Genomic DNA, 17,791 nt, shown 5'->3' with positions numbered 1-17,791 from the left:
CACAGGCTCTGCTTCCCGTCTGCATGCGGGGCCCTGGGCCGGGCCTGAGAAGCCGCTCCCTCTGCAACGGGCCTCGCTGCGGCTTCCGGTGCTTGAGAGCGACTAAGAGCAAACATTTTTTCACGAGTTTCACAAAGACGGGGGCTGTGTCCACAGCGGCATTTCAGTCCCAGCGAGTACTTCATCTTGAGGCAGACCATCAGCTTTGGGGCACTGACCGCTCTTCTCCACAGAGACGACGTACGGCGGAGCCCAGGGGACTAGGAGCCCCTTCCCAACGCGGCGGCTCGTGCCGGCAACCTCCACGCTGCCGGGCCGATGCGCTCTGCCCCCGAGGGCCCCAGGTGACACCGGATGGCCGACGGGTCCTCTCCTGAATGCTTGCTTCCCTTGGCTTCCAGAACGCCCCATGCGGCGGGTCACTCGTGCCTCCCCCTGCGCCCCTCCTCTCTCCCTGGCAGGCCCCTGCCTCCTCGGCTTCCTGCCAGGGCTTGGCCCCGATCTTCCCAGCACCGACTCCACGGTAGGCAGGCCAGGGTGGCCCGCACCACCTTGGCGATGGCAGTAGACGCCTCTCCCCACACACCCAGCCTAGACCCCTCCCTGGAGCTCAGCTCAAACATCCACACGCTGCTTGAGGTGGCTGCTGGGCTCACGGGCGTGTCAACCACGCAGCCCAAACCCAGCTGCTCGGCTCCCTCACCCCCCACCCTGCAACCGCCCTAGTCGCTCTGACCAAACCTGGCCTTCGCCGGGGCCTTCCCTTGCCGCATACCTACTTCTAATCTGTCTACACATCCCACGGCCCCACCTGACCCAGCCTGAAACCAAGCACCTCCGGCCTCTCGGCCGCCTGCCGACCCCTCAATGGCACCTCGACTGGTGCCTCCCGCGTCCCTGTGCTGCACCTGCAGCAAGCCGCCCAGGTGGCCTCGCAATCACGAGTCCCAGGAGCCACGGCACCTGGGACGGCCGAGGTGGCTCCGCCAGGCCTCCCAGGGGCCGGCTCCCTACGGGGGGCAGGGAGAGGCCAGCACAGACAACCGATGTGGCCACGAGCCTTCTTTTCTTCTTCACTCCTCCCCCAGCACCCTTGCTGGACGTATGTGGGCCTTCCGGTTCTGGCTGAAGAACTTCCATGGAGTGGAGACTTTCCTGCCTTTTAGGGAAACAAAGGCTTGTTTCCTCGCACCCCAGCCCCCCACCCCCAGCGATTTCGTGTGAGCAGCATGGACAGCGGCAGCCACAGGGGCTCACAGCCGCCGACACTCGGGAAGGGGCCCTTCACCTCTGACCGCCCAGAGGGAGGGTCCCCCGCAGGAGCACTCGCTGCAGCCGTGGCCTCCCTCCACGGGCCCAGAGCAGTGCCGCCGCGCAGGGGCAGCAGAGCCCGTCTGTGGCCGGGTGCTGATGCGGGGAGCGCAGTGGCCGGGCAGCCCCGGGAAGGAGTCAGGTAAGAGCATCCATCAGCGGCTCTGGACGCCCCCGTGACAGACACCGAGACTGGTGCCATCGGATAGTCCAGAAATCACCCCGCACGCACGGGGCTGGCAGACGTCGGACACAGAAGCGAAGCAGTCAGTGCGGGAAGGTTCCTAACACGGGGCCGGAAGACTCGGAGGGCGCCGTGCGACAAAGTCTCGTGAGCAAAACCTCACACCTTATTGAAAAGAATCAGATCCAAACATAAAATCTAAAACTAGGAAGCCTTCAGAAGAAAATGAAGGGTGAGCTGGACCTCAACAAAGCCTGAAGCCCGGGCTCTCGGGAGACGCGCGAAGGAAGCGGAGACATGAAAGCCGGCGGGAGGCGTCTGCCCACCGTGTGCCCGACACAGGGCTCGCACTCGGAGCACGGGAGAGCGCACAGTCGCTAGTCCTTAAATACACAATAATTAATGGTCAATTTCACTTTAAAAAAAAAAAAAAAGCGGGCCAGGGGCACATCCAACTCTCGATATTGGCCCAGGTCGTGACCTCGGGGTTGTAAGAGCCAGTCCCGTGTCGGGCTGTGCTGGGCGTGGAGCCTGCTTCGCTTTCTTTCTCCCTCCCCCTCTAATATGAACAAACAAAATCTTTAAAAAAAAAAAATTCTCTCTTCCTCCTTCTGCTCATGCACACTCTCTCTCCCTCTCTGAAAAAGAAAGAAAAGAAAAGAGCTTCAGCAAAGGACCTGCAGACGGACAGTAAGTACGCACACAATCCTCCTCAGCATCCGCTGTGGCGGGAGCGCGAATGAGCCCTGCGGCGGCCACGCGCCTGGAGGCCCAGGGTAGAGGGGCGGGGTGGGGGGGGGCGGAGAGAAGGAGCAGCTCAGGGGAGCGCGCGCACTGCCCAGCCCAGCCCAGCAGCACACCACCAAGTGGACGCAAAGGCAGGTGTCCGCACGCTTTCTTTGTGAAAGGTCAGAGGGTAGCCATGCTCGACACTGGGGGCCGCACAGTCCCTGCTGCAGCTGCTGAGCTCTGCGGCAGCGCAAGGCCCCCGGGACCACACACAGAGGAACAGGGGGCCATGTGCCAATAAAACTTTATTGACAAAAGCAGGTGGTGGCAGGGATCTGGCCTGCAGGTATAGTATGCAAAGGCCTGCCAGGGAAAATGAAAACTGATGTTTACACAAACACCCACATGCCGAGAGTCCCAGCAGCCCCAGTCGTGACCACCTGGAACTGGAAACAACATGCGAGGCCCCTGGAAGCATCGACAGGTACTGTGCTGAGAGTGCCACCTCAGTCATTCGCACAGGACACCTCTGAGACACGGAGCGACAGCCGGGGAGCGGCACTGCAGGGGCTGGGCTGTGGGAGGGGAGGCGAGCAGCAGGGGTTTGGGGGTAAGGAACTGTTCCAGACGCAGACTGGGAACCTCTGCATGTGTTAAACTCTGTCACCAAAGCAACAAACAGTAACAAAAGCAGACGCAAAGCTTCCACCGTGGTCCCAGGCCACCAGTCCATGCCTCCGCTCTGGGGTTTCTGACCTCAGGTCCTGGGCCTCCTGCCATCTTCTCCTGCCATTGTCTTAGCAGTCTCCTTGTGCTCCTGGTCAGGCCAGGCCCCTGCACCCCGGGGCTCTGCATACACTCTCCCTTTGCACAGCTCTCCCACACAGTCAGCTACTGTGAGAGGCCCTTCACTCAGAATCAGATGCCCCCAACCCCGTCCTGCTCCTGCTTCCGCAGCACTTCCTCAGCCCTGCTCTGTACTGCCCCGGCATCTGTCCCCGTGTCTGCCTCCAGCAGAACAGATACACAACCAGCTGGCTGACAGGGGTTTCCCAGCGCAGTCTACACTGCCAGGTGGGCCCTGACCTATGCCTTACTCTGCCATACCCGTGGCACCTAGCACAGTGCCTGGCCCACGGGAGGCATGCGGAAGTTCTCAATAAACATCGTCCCCCTCCCCCAGGCCGCACGTGTCCTCCTCCCCCTGGGTCCACGGAGGAGGACCACGTGCTCTGTGTTTGGGACTACCAAGGAGCCGGTGTCAGCGCCACGACAGGATCTCACAAGGAAGAGTGATCTTGTGGACCAAGGGCAGGTGTGCCACTTCGGGGACGAGGAGTCGCACCTCCAGTACCACAGGCAGGATGCGAGCAGGACCCAGTATGGACCAGCAGGCAGGACCACGTGCCCGAGGCTGACATGACACCTGTTCATGGTCACGGTCAGAGCCCCCCAGGCCAGTGGCCCAGACGCCAGGGTCCACAGACAGACAGGTCAGGCCCAGGAGGCAGGAGTGCAGCAGCCCCTCTATGCATGGGCCTCCTTTCTGAGCAGGAACAGAGACAAGGCGGTATGGGGCAGAGTTCTTGAAAGAATGAGTCAGGAGCCCGTGTAGCATGGCCTTGTTTATTTTATTTTATTCTTAATCTCAAGAGAAAGAGGAATTAAAACTATGGAAACAGATTTTTTTTTTTTTTTTAGTGAAACTCCCAACACCCTGAAAGAGCCTGGAGAGAGGAAACAGTGACTGTGGCAGGACGGCTCTCGCCCAGTGAGGACGGGTCCCATCAGCGAGGGGAGACGTCGGGTGGGATCGGCCGCTGTCGGCAGAAGCTCCCTCGTTCCTTATAAAAGCTCGCGGGAAGAGACCAGCAACGCTGGTTCTCCCAGACGCAGAGCGACCTGGGAAATTGTCCCCAAGGACCGCTGCGCCCTCGCGGACTGCCGACGGAGGGTCGGGGCAGCGCTAGAGCAGTATATGATACTTCAGCGCCCGGGGCACCCTGTTGATGACGAGCCTCCCGTCGTAACTCAGGGAGGCAAAGAGCCAGGGGTCAGCAGAGGACCAGTCCACGGCGTACACACTGTCCTCGTGCTCCTCGTAGGTCGCGATGACGCTGTCCTGTGGAGGCTCCTGGCTCCTACAAGGCACCAGAGACACGTGTGAGCCAGGCGGCAGGGCGTCCTGCCCAGGCCCGGGGCCTGGCTCCCCTCATCCGTGGGACAGGAAGACGGATGGCAGCTGGCGCTGGGCCACAGACACCCTCACGCGGCCGTGAGGAACCGGGAAGCCACCTGCCGACACCGTGTTCTCTCCGGCTGCAGAAGAGCAGGGTCCTGCGAGTCTGCCGGGGCCCCGCGGTCCCGGGGGACGGTGACCGCAAACACCCACGAGGGCTGAGTAAAGGGTGAAGAGAAGCCGAAAGGACCCTGGGGACAGCCAGCGCAGCCCCGCCCTGCTCAGGGATACGGAGCTGACCCAGGGCACGCAGTCCCCCCCGGCTGGGCAGGAAGGGGTCCCTGGTCCTGGTCTCAGCTTCGGGGCGCGATCTGCCAGGGCTCCCACAACACCTCCCTGTAAATCAGGGCGACCGCTCTCCTTCTGCAGGGACCCTGACCCGACGGTGCCAAGTGACACCGCGTGAGCCCGGAGCACACACACGTCCCTGCCGACTCAGACAGGACGTCACGTCGTCCATTCTAAGTGGCCACACCCAGAACATGCCCCAAGGCCACGGCTCCCCTGTCCTCTTCTTCCCGTTTCTACTCGGCGCTCCTGGCCTTTCCCCAGCGACGCAGCCGCCCTCTGGGTCTCTCCCCGGCCTCTAGTGCTGTGTCCTCTATCCCGTCCCACAGACGGGCCTGCCGTGCCCACCGGGGCTTGGTTACAAACGCCGCCTGAGTTCTCTTGGGGACTCTATTCTCCTGAGTTTAGTAAGTCACGTGGACGGACCAAAGGAGCAGGACTGTGGGGACACCCACGCTGATGTCGCTGCCTCCACCAGCCTTCCCCCCCTGGGAACCACACAGGTGCCTGCTGTTCCCCCGCAAGGCTGCGCACAGAGAAGCTGGTGAAGGTCAGGAAATCATGGCCCCAACACCATGGCGACCGTGTTTCTAACTATGTGTCTGCGTGCTTGGACAGAAAACAGCTGTGAAAAGGCCCCAATACCAAGATCTCTTCTCAGACACGAAGCTGGGCCAAGCTCCGGTAGATGAAGGGAGAATTTGGACCACAGGACAGTAAAGAACCTCGAGCAGAAGGACAAGCCCTGTGGCATGGTCGAGCTCGGCTGATAAACGCAACTGGGGCTTATCCCAGACCTTCCTGCCCTGGATGCAGGAGCCGTGAGCCTCTGCGTGCAGCTCCCCTCACAAGAAAGGATCTACTCGAAATACAAGGGCTGTCCTGATTTAGAGTCCACACCACCGACCAAAGACACGGGCTCTCGGCTTCTTCCTCCACGCACAGAAGCCGCAGTCGCACTCTGCTCATAGCCCAAGGCTCTGATACGAGCCCTGGACCGGGGTGCCCCTGCTCTGCGCCAACAGAAGTGGGACCCACAGGAGTCCCGGGTCCCCAGGAGCCCCACTCTTCCCGGGGGTGTGAGCCCTGGTTTGCAGAGTTAGCCCCTAAACAGATGCAATTAGGGATGGAGAGCTCGCCACCAAGAGGCACGACAGCTGACAGGCTTCCCACGTTCCCTCCGGAGCCTCAGGGTGAGGGGTGCCGGGGAACCCCCGCATTTGGGGCTGAGGGCGCTGGCCTGGAGTCCGCACCCCGCCACAGTGAGGGCCGCCGACCGGACACACAGCTCCCATCCCAGCCGGAGACGAGGACACTGGGGACTGCCTGTGGCTCACAGGGGCTCACAGGCTCTCATTGCTGCCTGAGCCCGCGCTGGAAGACAAGTGATGGTCTTTAAGATGCCCTGGACAGCGCTCGAGAAGGAAATGGACAGACATCGACCAGGTTTGTGTTTCAGAACCCACACAAGATGGCATGAGCTAACCCACCCCGACCCCCACGCCCCTGTGGCCGGGACCAACACTCTCCAGAACTGGGAGTCCCAAGCCGGCAGTGGAGGAGGCCGCCCTGACCACACGCACAGACGGCCCGACAGGAGCCGCCTCCGCCGCGAGGGGCCTGGGAGAAGCGAGCCGCGCAGCACGGAGAGCAAGCGCCCTTACTTCCCCTCTGGGCGGCGCTCCTCCTGGTCACTCAGGTCGTCGTCATCCACCAGGTGGCCGAAGGGCTCGGATGAGATGGACACCATGTTGGACAGGATGACCCTGCTGTCGCTGCTGCCCGTGAGGACAAGCTGGTCGTGTGAGTGGTTGTAGCGGACGTTCCACACCCTGGAGGCAAGCAGGCAGTTCGGCTCCACTCGGCCCCTCCTGGACGGGGCAGCGCCAGGACCGCGGGCAGTGGACCCCAGACCGCACGGGCGGACGCGGGAAGCTCCCAGCAGAGGGCCGGACTTCCTGCATGTTTGTCTACAACCTTCTCTTCGGTCCCGGCAAAGAGAGACGAGACCAGATGGAAGCGCGAACCTCAGAGCGAGAGGAGGGCTCGCGGCCACCCTCCTCTGCCGCCCGCCTTCCCAAATCCTAACGGCCACAACTGCCCCAGGAGCAAAGGACAGAGTACAGATGACCTGGCAACGGGGCCAAACCCCAGGGCAACACCCACGAGCGGCAGCCATGGGGCCCGGGGGCACAGCCCTGCAGCGAGCTCAGTGAGCCGAGCGGAGTGCCGGCAGCCAGCGCGCGGGGTCGCGGAGGATGGCGTCTCTCCTCGGACTGTGCCCACCACAGCAACTTACAGAACCTGGCAAAACTGTACTCTATGCAGCATGCCAGGTTTCTGAATGTCCTGACCACAACCTCTACCTCTGAAACCAATAATATGTCATATGTTAATTAACTGAACTTAAATTTCTCAAAAAAGGAAAAAAAAAATTAATGTCCTGCAGAAACATGGATTCTGGTAAGTAATTCAAAGAATTTAGGGACACAGACCAGAAAAAGTCAACTTTCCTGGGATGTGCCCACCCTGGCCTGAGCAAAATCTCCTGACAGCAGTTTTGTTCTTACTCTTCTAGATGTTTCTTCCATATACACACACACAAGCCCCACACACCCTCACGAGCTCACGTGCACATGGGCAATCACACACACAAGCGCACACTTACACAAATAACACGCACACACGACCGCACACACCCTCATGAGCTCACTTACACACAGACAATCACACACAGAAGCATGCACTTACACAAACACACGCGTGCCTCACTGGGATGAAAGCTAGCTTACACCAGGCACACCGGCCCGGACTGGACTCTCACCTGCGTTAGCGCAAGTACCCAGCATGCGGTAAACGGCACGTGACGTGTCAGGAGTGACAACTGCTCTTGGGCAGCGTCTGCCCCCCACATGGAGCTCGTGTCCTCCCCACCCACCGCACCATCCCCACAGACCGAGCGAGCCCGCGCCCTGCCGATGGGTATGAGAACGGTTTCCCACCCCGCAGCGTGGCCAACGACGCTGCATGAACCTCTGTGCCCGCTGTTGGCACACACGTACTGGCACAACTGCAGGAGAACATGGGGCGATGTTTTTCTTCTTTCCTATGTTTATAAGTCACAAACATTCGGGTCTGGAATCGGTATTTCTTTAGGAAAAATCAAACCGGGTGCGCTGAATGATTCACAGCAGCACAAACTAAGCCGGTCTGTGCCTTTCCAAACAGGACAGGTGTTCGCAAAATAGGCTGCAAGCCACCCCACGCCCGCAGTGTGCAGGAGGCCCTACCAGTGGGAGTGCTGCTCCAGGGTCTTCACGGGCTCAGCGACGTTCCGGGTGTCCCAGAACTTCACCTTGCAGTCGTCCCCGCAGCTGGCGAGGTAGTACTGCTTGTTGGGGTTGAAGTCCAGGTCGCGCACCAGCTGCCCGTGGGCGTTCTCAATGCAGTATATCTGGCTGTGAGACAGCAAGGGAGGCACACGGGATAGGAAGTGCGTCATGGGGACCCCATGGTGCAGAATGGCCCAGCCTCCGGCTCCCCATCAACTGCCAGCCTCAGGGGACCGCTCGGCCCACCATGGCCAAGCAGGCTGGGGTTCCCCCAAGCAACGGGGCCGGCTTGGGTTCCAGGAGGCCTGGTGACCTCCCCCTCAGTGCCTCTTCCAGGGGTACCCAGCCGAGGCCTCTCCGAGAGCACATCTGTGACTCCCAGAAGCTGTGGGGTGATGCCGGCTCCTGGCTGTCCCAGTGTGACCTGGCCCCTGGAGAAGACATCAAGTTAGCAGGACGGTGACAGCCGCAGGAGTGCTGACTAGGTCCCAGGAGGACATGGACAAGGAAAGCAAACGGCCGGCAGCAGGCTGGCGGGACAGTGCGGGTGTGTTGGGAGACACAGACGGACAGAAGGACGAAAACACTGGAAAAGCAATAAAAAGCAATGAAGGGAAGGTGTGGGTCAGGGCTGGGCCGTCTGTCCACTCAGCACGTCACGGAGCACCTCCACCATGACCCGTGCCCCAGGAGACCCAGGTACGACGGTCACATGGCTGTTTACAGTGTATGCACGCCCATATGCACATGGCACAGACGCATGGACACACACATGCACACACACGTGCACATGAGGCATATGCACAGGCATGTATGTGTCCCGTCCTGTACACACCTGACCTCCACACTCCAAGCCGCTCCTCCACGGGTGTGGAATGAGAACATTCCATCAGTCTGACGCCCTTCTGATGTCAGAAACCCAAACGGGGTCGGGGAGTGGGGGGGACACGCAGGTCATCAGAGAGGCTGGACGAGGGTTGGAACCAAAGTTCCGTACCCGGTTGCGAGGCGGGGAGGCACTGCTGACCATGTTGCTCTGTGCATTTTCTCCCCCAGGTGTGACTTAGTTTCCCCAGCAAGCCCTCCCACTTCCCAGGCCTCCAGCAGGCAGCCTGGCTTCCTGTGATCACCTTGCACATCCCACAGCCATGCCAAGTGCGCACCCCTCCACCCTCGAGGCGGGTAAACTCACTCCCTTCCATCTTCTCCCACGCCACAATTCCTGACCCTAAACCACTTTTTTATCTTGAAATGATTTTTACATCCCGCACTTTTCCAATATCCTCAGATCTTTTCCTAAAAGAAGATACCCAAAACCCAGAAGACCTTCCAAGGGAAACTGGCAACTGTACAACACAAAATCCTGGCAGGTTGGTGGGTGCTAGGCGGACAGTCCCCCACACACAGAGCACCGGCCCAGGGTCTTTGCGTGGCCTGGGGGTCAGTGATGTCAACACCAAAGCACAATGTGTTCCAGAAGAAACATCCAAAGCATCTTGGCTAAATAAAACCAAAGCCACTCACAAAAGGAGAAGCAATAATCAGTGAGAACCCTGCCTGGGGGCAGGGCCAAGGGGACGGAGCTCCGCGGCCCAGAGCATGTCTGCTCTCGTTGTGGGGGGCGTGTAACGTCCTGCATTGGGTATAGAACCTCCTCGTGTCCTTTAAAGAACAAGGTGTGCACAGGGACTGATGGCCCGGGGACCCGCAGAAACGGCTCTCCCACAGCACGTTCCTTGGGCCGACGCCCTTGGCTCTCCGCTTCCGCAGTGAACCCCCTCGAGCAGATCCACGCACCCTGAGGAAGTGGCAACTGATTATTTATTGGCCTCTGAGTTTTCGGAGAGGCCATGGACCTAAATTTAAAGCTGTGCCCACCCCCCCCGAGGGCAGCACCCGTGACTCGGAGACAGGCGTCTCCGCAGCCTGGTGATAAATTACTATGTGCTCAGGGGTAAACTGTATCTTAACAGCGGCTGCTCGGCTCCCGTTGCCACGGCAACAGATGTGCACACCATCACTCCTTTGCCTATCAAACCACACCTGGAACAGAAAAATCGCTCTTATTTGTTCCATTAGAACCGCTGGCTGCAGCGCATAATGACTTTACATGACAAACCGTGCTTCCCCGAGGTGCCGCCCTTAAAGGCACAGCGACAGTCACAGGCCTCACCTGGGGCCGCGCCTGCCCACCTGTGCTTGCCAATCACAGGGACCGACAAGCCGGCGGTCCCCCTCTCCTTGCTGAGATGTGATGTTTCAAATCCCAATCCTGATTCTCACTACAACAGCCACCATTCACTCCAGGGACAGCCACACGAGACAGTAAATGGGCAGGGGAGGAACACTGGGCCCCACGGGGCTGCTGGCTCAAGCTCAAGCTGGGGCAGAGACACCAAACAAGACGTGCGCCTTCCTGCACAAAACCAGACGAAGACCGACAAGCCGGGTGTCCCCAGGCACGTGTGACCTGGAACCGCCCCTCGCGGACGGAGAGGGGGCGTCGGCGGGGTCACGCCATCACTGACCTCATGCTCCGCGTGTCCCACCCTCGGATGGTCGTGTCGTTGGCGGTGGCCACCTGGGTGCCGGTGTGGTGAGGGCTCCACCGTCCGGAGGTGAACTTCAGCTGTCCCTTCCCTTCCAGGGACGCCGAGCTGGCCAGCTGGGAGTGGGCAGTGTTTCAGAAAAGGGAAGGAGAAAAAACAGGAATGTAAACCTTTTTTCTGAGAATTTAAGAGGACATCCTATATTCACAGGCTATTATTGAAAATAATTTTTGGAAATAATTACTGAAAATAATTAAGAAGCTCTGTCTTTGTTTCTTTGCCTTTATTTGCACCTTATTGGGGAAAAAAACCCATCAAACTGAGCACAGCAAAAAACAGAAAACGTATGAATAGGCCCTGGATGGACTAGGACTTGCTAGGCTGTGCCCGGACCATGGGCTCCAACCAGAAGGCGGCACCACCGGGCACCTCGCACACCCAGCCTCACCAAAGCCGCACTCAGACCGGGTGGTGCGGCTGTCCCAGACACGCGTGCCGGTCAGACGCCAGTCTCAGGGCACACGCCTCCCACCCGTGGTGCCCAGATGGACGCCGGTCTCAGGACACGCGTCTCCCATTCGCAGGCCTCCAGGCTCTTTCTCCAAAGGTTTGACCAAGGCCTTGTGAGACCCGCTGGGGCTGTCTCTGGGCCAGCACCGCCGTGTCCTGAGAGACAAGGGGCTCCTGGTCATGAGCGGGAATAAGAGCTTCCCACCACGCGTGTCCCTGCCCACAGGCCCACGTGGCCCTTGATGGAAGAGGTTTTCCACTGGCCACACCATTCTTCCAATCTGGGGGTTGACCCTCTGCCCACACAGTGACTTCGGCAGGGAGAGGCGTCCCCGGAGCTCTCAGACACCCGTCCCCTGGGCGCAGCACCCCATTCCCATTACCTTGAACACCAGCCTCATTCTTTGGAGGAGCCCTGGGCGGGAACTGAGGGAGGTTTGACCGAGTCACGGGGGACAGGGAGCGTCCCTGTGACTGTCCTGGCCCTGCAGCCCATCTCAGTGCTCATCAGGGCCCCTGCAGCACAGGGTCAGGGCGAGCCCCCAGACTCGACGTGGACAGGCCTGGGGCAGCCCCACAGAGTCTGCGGGCAGTGCGAGGGGATTCAATTAGAGCCGTAGGGGAGCGCGCCGCCTCCTCTCTGGGGAGACTGGCCCATGTAAGAAATGTGATGGAGGACACATCTGTCGAGATGGACTTCTCCAAGGGACCCCTCATTCCAGCAAGCCCTGCAGCAATGGCCGCCCACCCAGGACACACTCCCCTGCCCCACCCCCTCTTCGGCAAGCTTTCCTGGCTCATCTTGTCCCAGAAAACCCTTCTCCAAAAACACACCTTTTTCCTGCCTTCCTGACGTGGTGTATCATGCAGGGAGCAGCCGTCCCTGAGGAGGCCGGGGCTGTGCTGAGCGTGCAGAAAGTCAGAAATGAAGGGACAGCAGCTGGGGTCAGAGGCAGAGGTCAGACACACAACCCAAGCAGAGAACACAGAGCCTGGCCAGGCCGGGGACAGCTGCATCAAGCGCCAGAGCCACTGGTGCCCATGAGTACCAGGCCGACATGGGCGCCCGGAGGTCCTGGAGACCACAGAGAGCCACCAAGGGCGGCAGCATGGGGCAGACCTGGAGCACAGGGCCTGAGGCCAGTCCTGTGGTGGTGGTAAGAGCTGAGGACGGGGAGCGGTCATGGGGCAATGTCTGGGGGAAGAGGAAAGGGGGCCGCCGGGGAGCCAGGACCCCACAGGCTCTCAGGGCGATGTCAGGAACCACCAGGCCCCCCACATCTCCCTCCTGTACCTGCCACACCCACTCGGGGCTTCTCTGGCGCCCCCCAGACCAGCGTCCTCATGGCACCAGGCCATGACAACCCACATGGACACCCCAAGCAAACCCCAAGACTCATCACAAAACTCCCAGGGAGGGCTGGCCTGGCTCAGCCTGTCAGGTGCCACGAGGGCCAGTCAACAGCAGCCAGCGGCAGGGGGTGACGCGAAGGGACAAACTGCCCAGTAACCACGCCCGGAGCAACAGACGAAGGACGCAGCTCGACCCGCTCTTCCCCTCCAACTCTCCCAATGACCTGGCACCGGGGCCCCTGGGGAGCGCGAGGCATGAGGGTCCATGGCGGGCAGTCTCACACAGGGCCCACAGGGGACCCACCACACCAGAGCCGCCACCGCCAAGCCACAGAAGAAAGACAACTGCCGACAGGAAACTCATGACAGGGACCCAGCCCCTGGGCCACGTGAGGAAGATGAGCAGGAGCGATCAGGCAGGAGGCGGAGAGAAACTGTCCCGGAGGAGCAACGGGCATGCTTTCCAGAGAAGCAACATGACCTCGGATGCTAAAAATGGCTCCAAAATGTATGTTAGAGACACACAGTGAGCTCATGCTTGGCTTGGCTATTCTCGCTCGTTTAACCTCCACGTGCACGGTATCAGCTAAGAAATCGTTTCATAGTTTCCCATTATGGAAAAAAAATTAAGTCAAAATTCCTACAGGTGCGATTTCAGTTTTCTGAAGATGGAATTGAGTAAGATCCTTTCACAGACTGTGAAAGGGCTGAGTGTATTTTCTAACTAATCAGCACTCAGTGCTCTAATTAATCTTCTATTAAACATACTGATTCATCATCAAACTCTTCAGAAACGTAAAAACATGAGGCTGCACCTTCAGAAGACACGTCACGTACCTTCGATGGAGCGACTTTTCTGTGAGGCCACCATGGAGAAGGGTCATGGCGTGGCCCCCAACAGGGAAGACCCGTGAGCCTCGTCCCCCGGCTGTCAGCACTCGCATCACGGCTGACCCACCGGGACTCCCCGAAGACAAGGTGTCTCCAGAGCCCACGCCACGAGAACAGTCCCCCAGACGCCGGCTGGCGGAAGCGAGTTAGGGACGAATGAACCCAATGACCAACCAGCAAGCAGCCGTGCACCCGTCAGCAAGTGCATCGAGGGGCCCCACCACACTGAGCATAGCAGAGGGATGGGTTTGGGGGGGTGATTGGTGGCCTGGCCCACATCTCACCCAGCGCCAAGGGCAGCATTCAACTCCACTGGTGACGCCAGTGGGTCATCAGCTACTGCTGTCCCGTCCCGGCGGAATCACTGCGGGCACAGGACATACACCCTAACACACCCATTTCACAGAGGAGAGCGGCAAGGCACAGAGATTTCATAACTGCACATCAACAACAGCCAACTCACAGCGGGCCATGGTGTGAGTTATAAGGGGGTCCAGACACTCCAGAGAAAACAGACCAGGTGGGCTGGAGCAGCCAGACAAAGGGATCATGAAGTTTCGGGACCCAGGACAGCCTCTGGGGCTGCAGAGAACTTGAATCAGCAGAAGACAGCATGGAGGGATTCTTGCCTGAACAAAGCAGAGCCGGAAAACAACCCCGCTGGGCTAGGGGTGGTGCTGGGTGTCAGACCAACAGGACGGCGAGGCGATGCAGGCCGAGACAGGCGGAGGCAGCAGAGCCCGGGGAAGGGTAGCCCGTCGGCACGAGGGCGGGAGGTAGGACAGCCCACGGGAGGCAGGCAGCACCCAGCACCTCAGGGCCTGCGTGGCCCCTCGCTGGTGTCAGCCGTCAAACAGCAGAGTCCTCCGTGCTGAGGGATGTCCCACGATGACATTAGCTCACATTCTCCCTGTCTCCCTGGCTTCGGTGAAGCTGGCTGCCACGCTCAGAGGCCCACGTGCAGGAAGTGAGGAGCCCAGGCCCTCGGGCCAACCACATCCTGCCATAACCTCATTCAGAACTTGGGGCCACCCCCGTCCGCGGTCGAGTCCTCAAACGAGACCCAGCTGCCAACACCTGCACCAGAGCCACATGAGGGACCTGAGGGCCACCCGGCTTCTAGGTCCCTGACATCCTCACGGACATTGCCCTGACACATGGGGGCCATAGGAAGCAGCCACCTTTGCAGACACCTGTTAGAGCTAGAGAAGAGACACAGGTGCCGACCAGAGGAGAGGGGAGACCGAGAGTGAATCCCAGCAGCTGCAGGACGGGTCGGTCGAGCCCCCTGACTTCGCAGCTGGGAAACCTGAGACCCCGAGTGGGTGGGCGCCTCACCCTGGGTCACACAGCCCGTGGGGCAGGGGCAAGACCGGCCTCCTGCTTCGACTCCTGGGCTCACTCTAGCACGTGATCTAACTGGGCAATAGAAACTCCGTGCCCCGGGTCCATTTTAGCGACACTCTGAAAGAGAGCTTGCCATCGACGTCTGGAGGCCTGCTCAGGGCAGCCGGCACAGCCTATGCGCTACGGCTAAGCAGCCACGTGTTCTGGCTTCCCAGTGACCGGAGACAGCTCAGCCACAACCCCAGAGAGTGCACGGCACACAGTCACCTGGTTTTTGATATTGAGCCCAACTATTCAGGGCCTCCCACCCCAGAAGGAATGACTAAAGCGACCCCACGAGCTGCTCTTCAGAGCTGTAACCGCCGCCAGGCCACGGACAAAGGAACACGACTCTGACGAAGGAAACGCTGCACCTTGTGCTGTCGAGAGCAGTGCACGTGGCCAGAGGCTCCCGAAGACAGAAGCGGCACTGCTTGCCACCGTGGCCTGGGGTGGTGAGGGTGCTGGGGACCAAAGACACATGCTGCCCACCTCCGAAGATCGTGGAGGAGCTGCTCTGCACCTCCTTGGCGGGAAGGCAGCAGGCGCAGCCATGGCAGGCCCTGGCTCTCAGAGCATGAGGGGTAGGAGCATCCCACACGGCCAAGTCCCACCGACATGCCCGGGCTCCCCAGCAGACGGGGGAGCGGCCACTCCCATGCGAGCCGTGACCACTGCCAGAGCCCCTTTGCTCCTGGTCGGGCTCTGCCACGAGCCCCTGCCCACCCCTGGGAATGTCGTGGGAGTGTCCTCTACCTCTCTCAGCTGGGAAATTCCAGCCCCAGCCTTGAACGTGAACCCCCTGAGCTGGAGCCCCACCTGGTCCCAAGTGACTGGAGAAGTGACCCAGTCCCTTTGAGCCCGGCTTTGCTCTTATCACTCCCCGGCACCCTCACCACCCCAGGCCACGGAAATGGAGGTGTTCAAGAGCCCACCCCGCAGGGCCGCAAACATTAAATGACCCCCTGAAGAGCGCGGCCGACAGGCAGAGCTCCAGTCTATCTTCGGGGGTGGGCAGAAGGCAGGGGCCGCTCCTGTCTTCCGGGGTGCAGGGTGAGTCACGGGACACGACGGAGCCGGTGGGAGCAGACTCAGCAGGAGAGCCCAGCCCGTCACTGCCCTCGGGACGTGCCAGGGAAGGGGAGGAAGGGCAAGGCGGCGGGGAACAGGGACAGCAGGGGCAGGACCCCCCGCTGCCCAGGCGAGTGGAGAGGGCCGCAGGGAGGCCGGGGTGGTCCTGCCGTCCCCCCGGCCGCATCCCAGGCTTCCCCAGGTCCCGGGGTGGGCGTCCCCGCCCCTGGGTGTGGCTGCATGGGCTCCCCTGCTTGGCGGGCCCGGCGGCTCCCAAGCCCCACCAGGGACTCTGTCCCCTGCCTCCCGGAAGCCAGCGCCCTCCGATCTTCAGGAAATGCACACAGGGCGTTAGAGACAGCACTGGAGAGGGGATCTGAGGTCGTTTTACATTTATTTTTAGCATATTTCAACCAGGACTCTATTTGCAGAAAGAACAGAACTAAAAGGGCTTTTCCCCTTTGCTGCACCGAAACCTAAGGTCTCTTTGAAGGGGAAAGGGTGTGTCCCATCCCCACAGCTGCCGGCTTGACCTTGGCTCCCCGCTCGAAACAGGAAAGGTCATGCGTGCGGATTTAACTTTCCTCTCCGAGGTGGATGAGAATACGGAAAATGGTCGCATCACGCCGACTGGACTCCGGTGACCCGGCGGAGAGGGCGGTCTGTTCCAGCTGATGAGCGGGGGCGCCTCTGAGGAACAACAACGAAGGCTGGAAAGGCCGGAAGCGCTGCCATGACGACGCGTCTCCTGCCTGAGCGCGGCCCTCACCTGCAGACTGGGGCACGACTGAAGCAGGAGGGGGCGCACACTGCTCTTCTGTGCCTCAGTTTCTCTCCTCTCGACCTCCGGCCCTGGCACCGCGATCCCGCCGACCTGACCCTTACTCCTAACCCAGTTTTCAACTGTGCCCTCGCGCCTCTCTGCGCGCCCCATCCCTCCCGTCCTCCTCCGGCCATCCTTCCGCTCCTGCCGGGCTCCCTCCGCCCACCCAGCCGGCCAGCTGTCCGGCGGGCACGTGTGGGTGGCTGGCCACGCCCCAGGCCCTGTGGGGCAGGCTACCACCATGTGACACCCACTGTGATATCGCCCGACTGGATCCATGTGGAAACCGGTCCCAGCTCTCCAGCGATGACACTGAGTCTTAGGCCACGCCACCTGCCCAGGTCACAGGGGAGTGAGTGGCTGAAACGGGACCTGATGTGGCTCAGAAGGCTGCCGGGCTCCCGGCACGGAGCCACAGCCCTCATCCCCCTCCCGAGACTCGTGCCCACCGCTGCCCCGGCCGGGTGGCCGGCCCACGCCCGTCCCAGCCCATGACCGCAACGCCGCAAACTGGATTTCCATCCCTCTACGCTGCGGACCCTCACACTGGGAGGTGAACCACAGGAAGGCCGAGGCTGTGTCTCCGTATTCAGAGTCCACTGAGGGGCACGGGTCCCACTCGCCGCTGCATTCCCTTCAGCACGCTCGGTTTGCCAAACGTACGATTCACTCTATCATCTGCTCTTACTAGAAAAAAATCTTTTGAGAGCTTGAGAAGCAAATGCTTGCCCGACACCAACACCCAGCCTGATCTGTATTTGATGATTCCAAGACCTAACGGAAGACCAAAGAACCCTAGTTGTCCCTGGTATTTATAAAATCAAAGCTGTTTGTAGCTATTACGCTACACGAAGATACACAACTTAGGAAACTACTCCATGTTTTCTTGACGATTACGGTTTTTTAAACGACCATCCCAAAGCACACCGCAGCGGCTGCTGTCGGCAGTGTAGTCAACGGAAGGCCCACAATGCGGACGGCGCTCAGCTACTTTGAATGCCTTTTTCCGAGGTTCAGCAGAAAACCAGCTCCCAGAGTGTTAACCCGTTTTCTGTGGACCAGTCTGACGAAGCCCGGTCAGCACCCTATTTACTGGGTTTGCCGCAAACAAGTGTTCACTGTTCT

General features: G+C 60.3%; 1 protein-coding gene across 4 annotated transcripts in view; it reads right to left on the bottom strand.

Moving 5' to 3' along the window:
• Nucleotides 1-3,836: 3,836 nt before the first annotated feature.
• The window catches only part of EIPR1 (EARP complex and GARP complex interacting protein 1), a 123,904-nt gene continuing 109,949 nt past the window's right edge, over nt 3,837-17,791 (bottom strand). For 3 of the 4 annotated variants that reach the window (XM_045084929.1, XM_004745729.3, XM_045084931.1), the window contains 4 exons: nt 10,612-10,748; nt 8,042-8,209; nt 6,416-6,583; nt 3,837-4,365 (listed from right to left, as the gene is read on the bottom strand). In XM_045084929.1, coding sequence (XP_044940864.1) covers nt 4,191-4,365; nt 6,416-6,583; nt 8,042-8,209; nt 10,612-10,748 — 648 coding nt within the window. In that variant the 3' untranslated portion in view covers nt 3,837-4,190. The remainder of the gene's footprint in view (nt 4,366-6,415; nt 6,584-8,041; nt 8,210-10,611; nt 10,749-17,791) is intronic. The other variant, XM_045084930.1, reaches the window with a different exon arrangement.

This window comes from Mustela putorius, unplaced genomic scaffold (assembly GCF_011764305.1).
Source record: "Mustela putorius furo isolate JIRA1106 unplaced genomic scaffold, ASM1176430v1.1 tig00000813_pilon_pilon_pilon, whole genome shotgun sequence".
Taxonomy (NCBI): domain Eukaryota; kingdom Metazoa; phylum Chordata; class Mammalia; order Carnivora; family Mustelidae; genus Mustela; species Mustela putorius.
The sequence above is the reverse complement of the archived record's forward strand: the minus strand, read 5'-3'. Positions and strand labels throughout refer to the sequence as shown.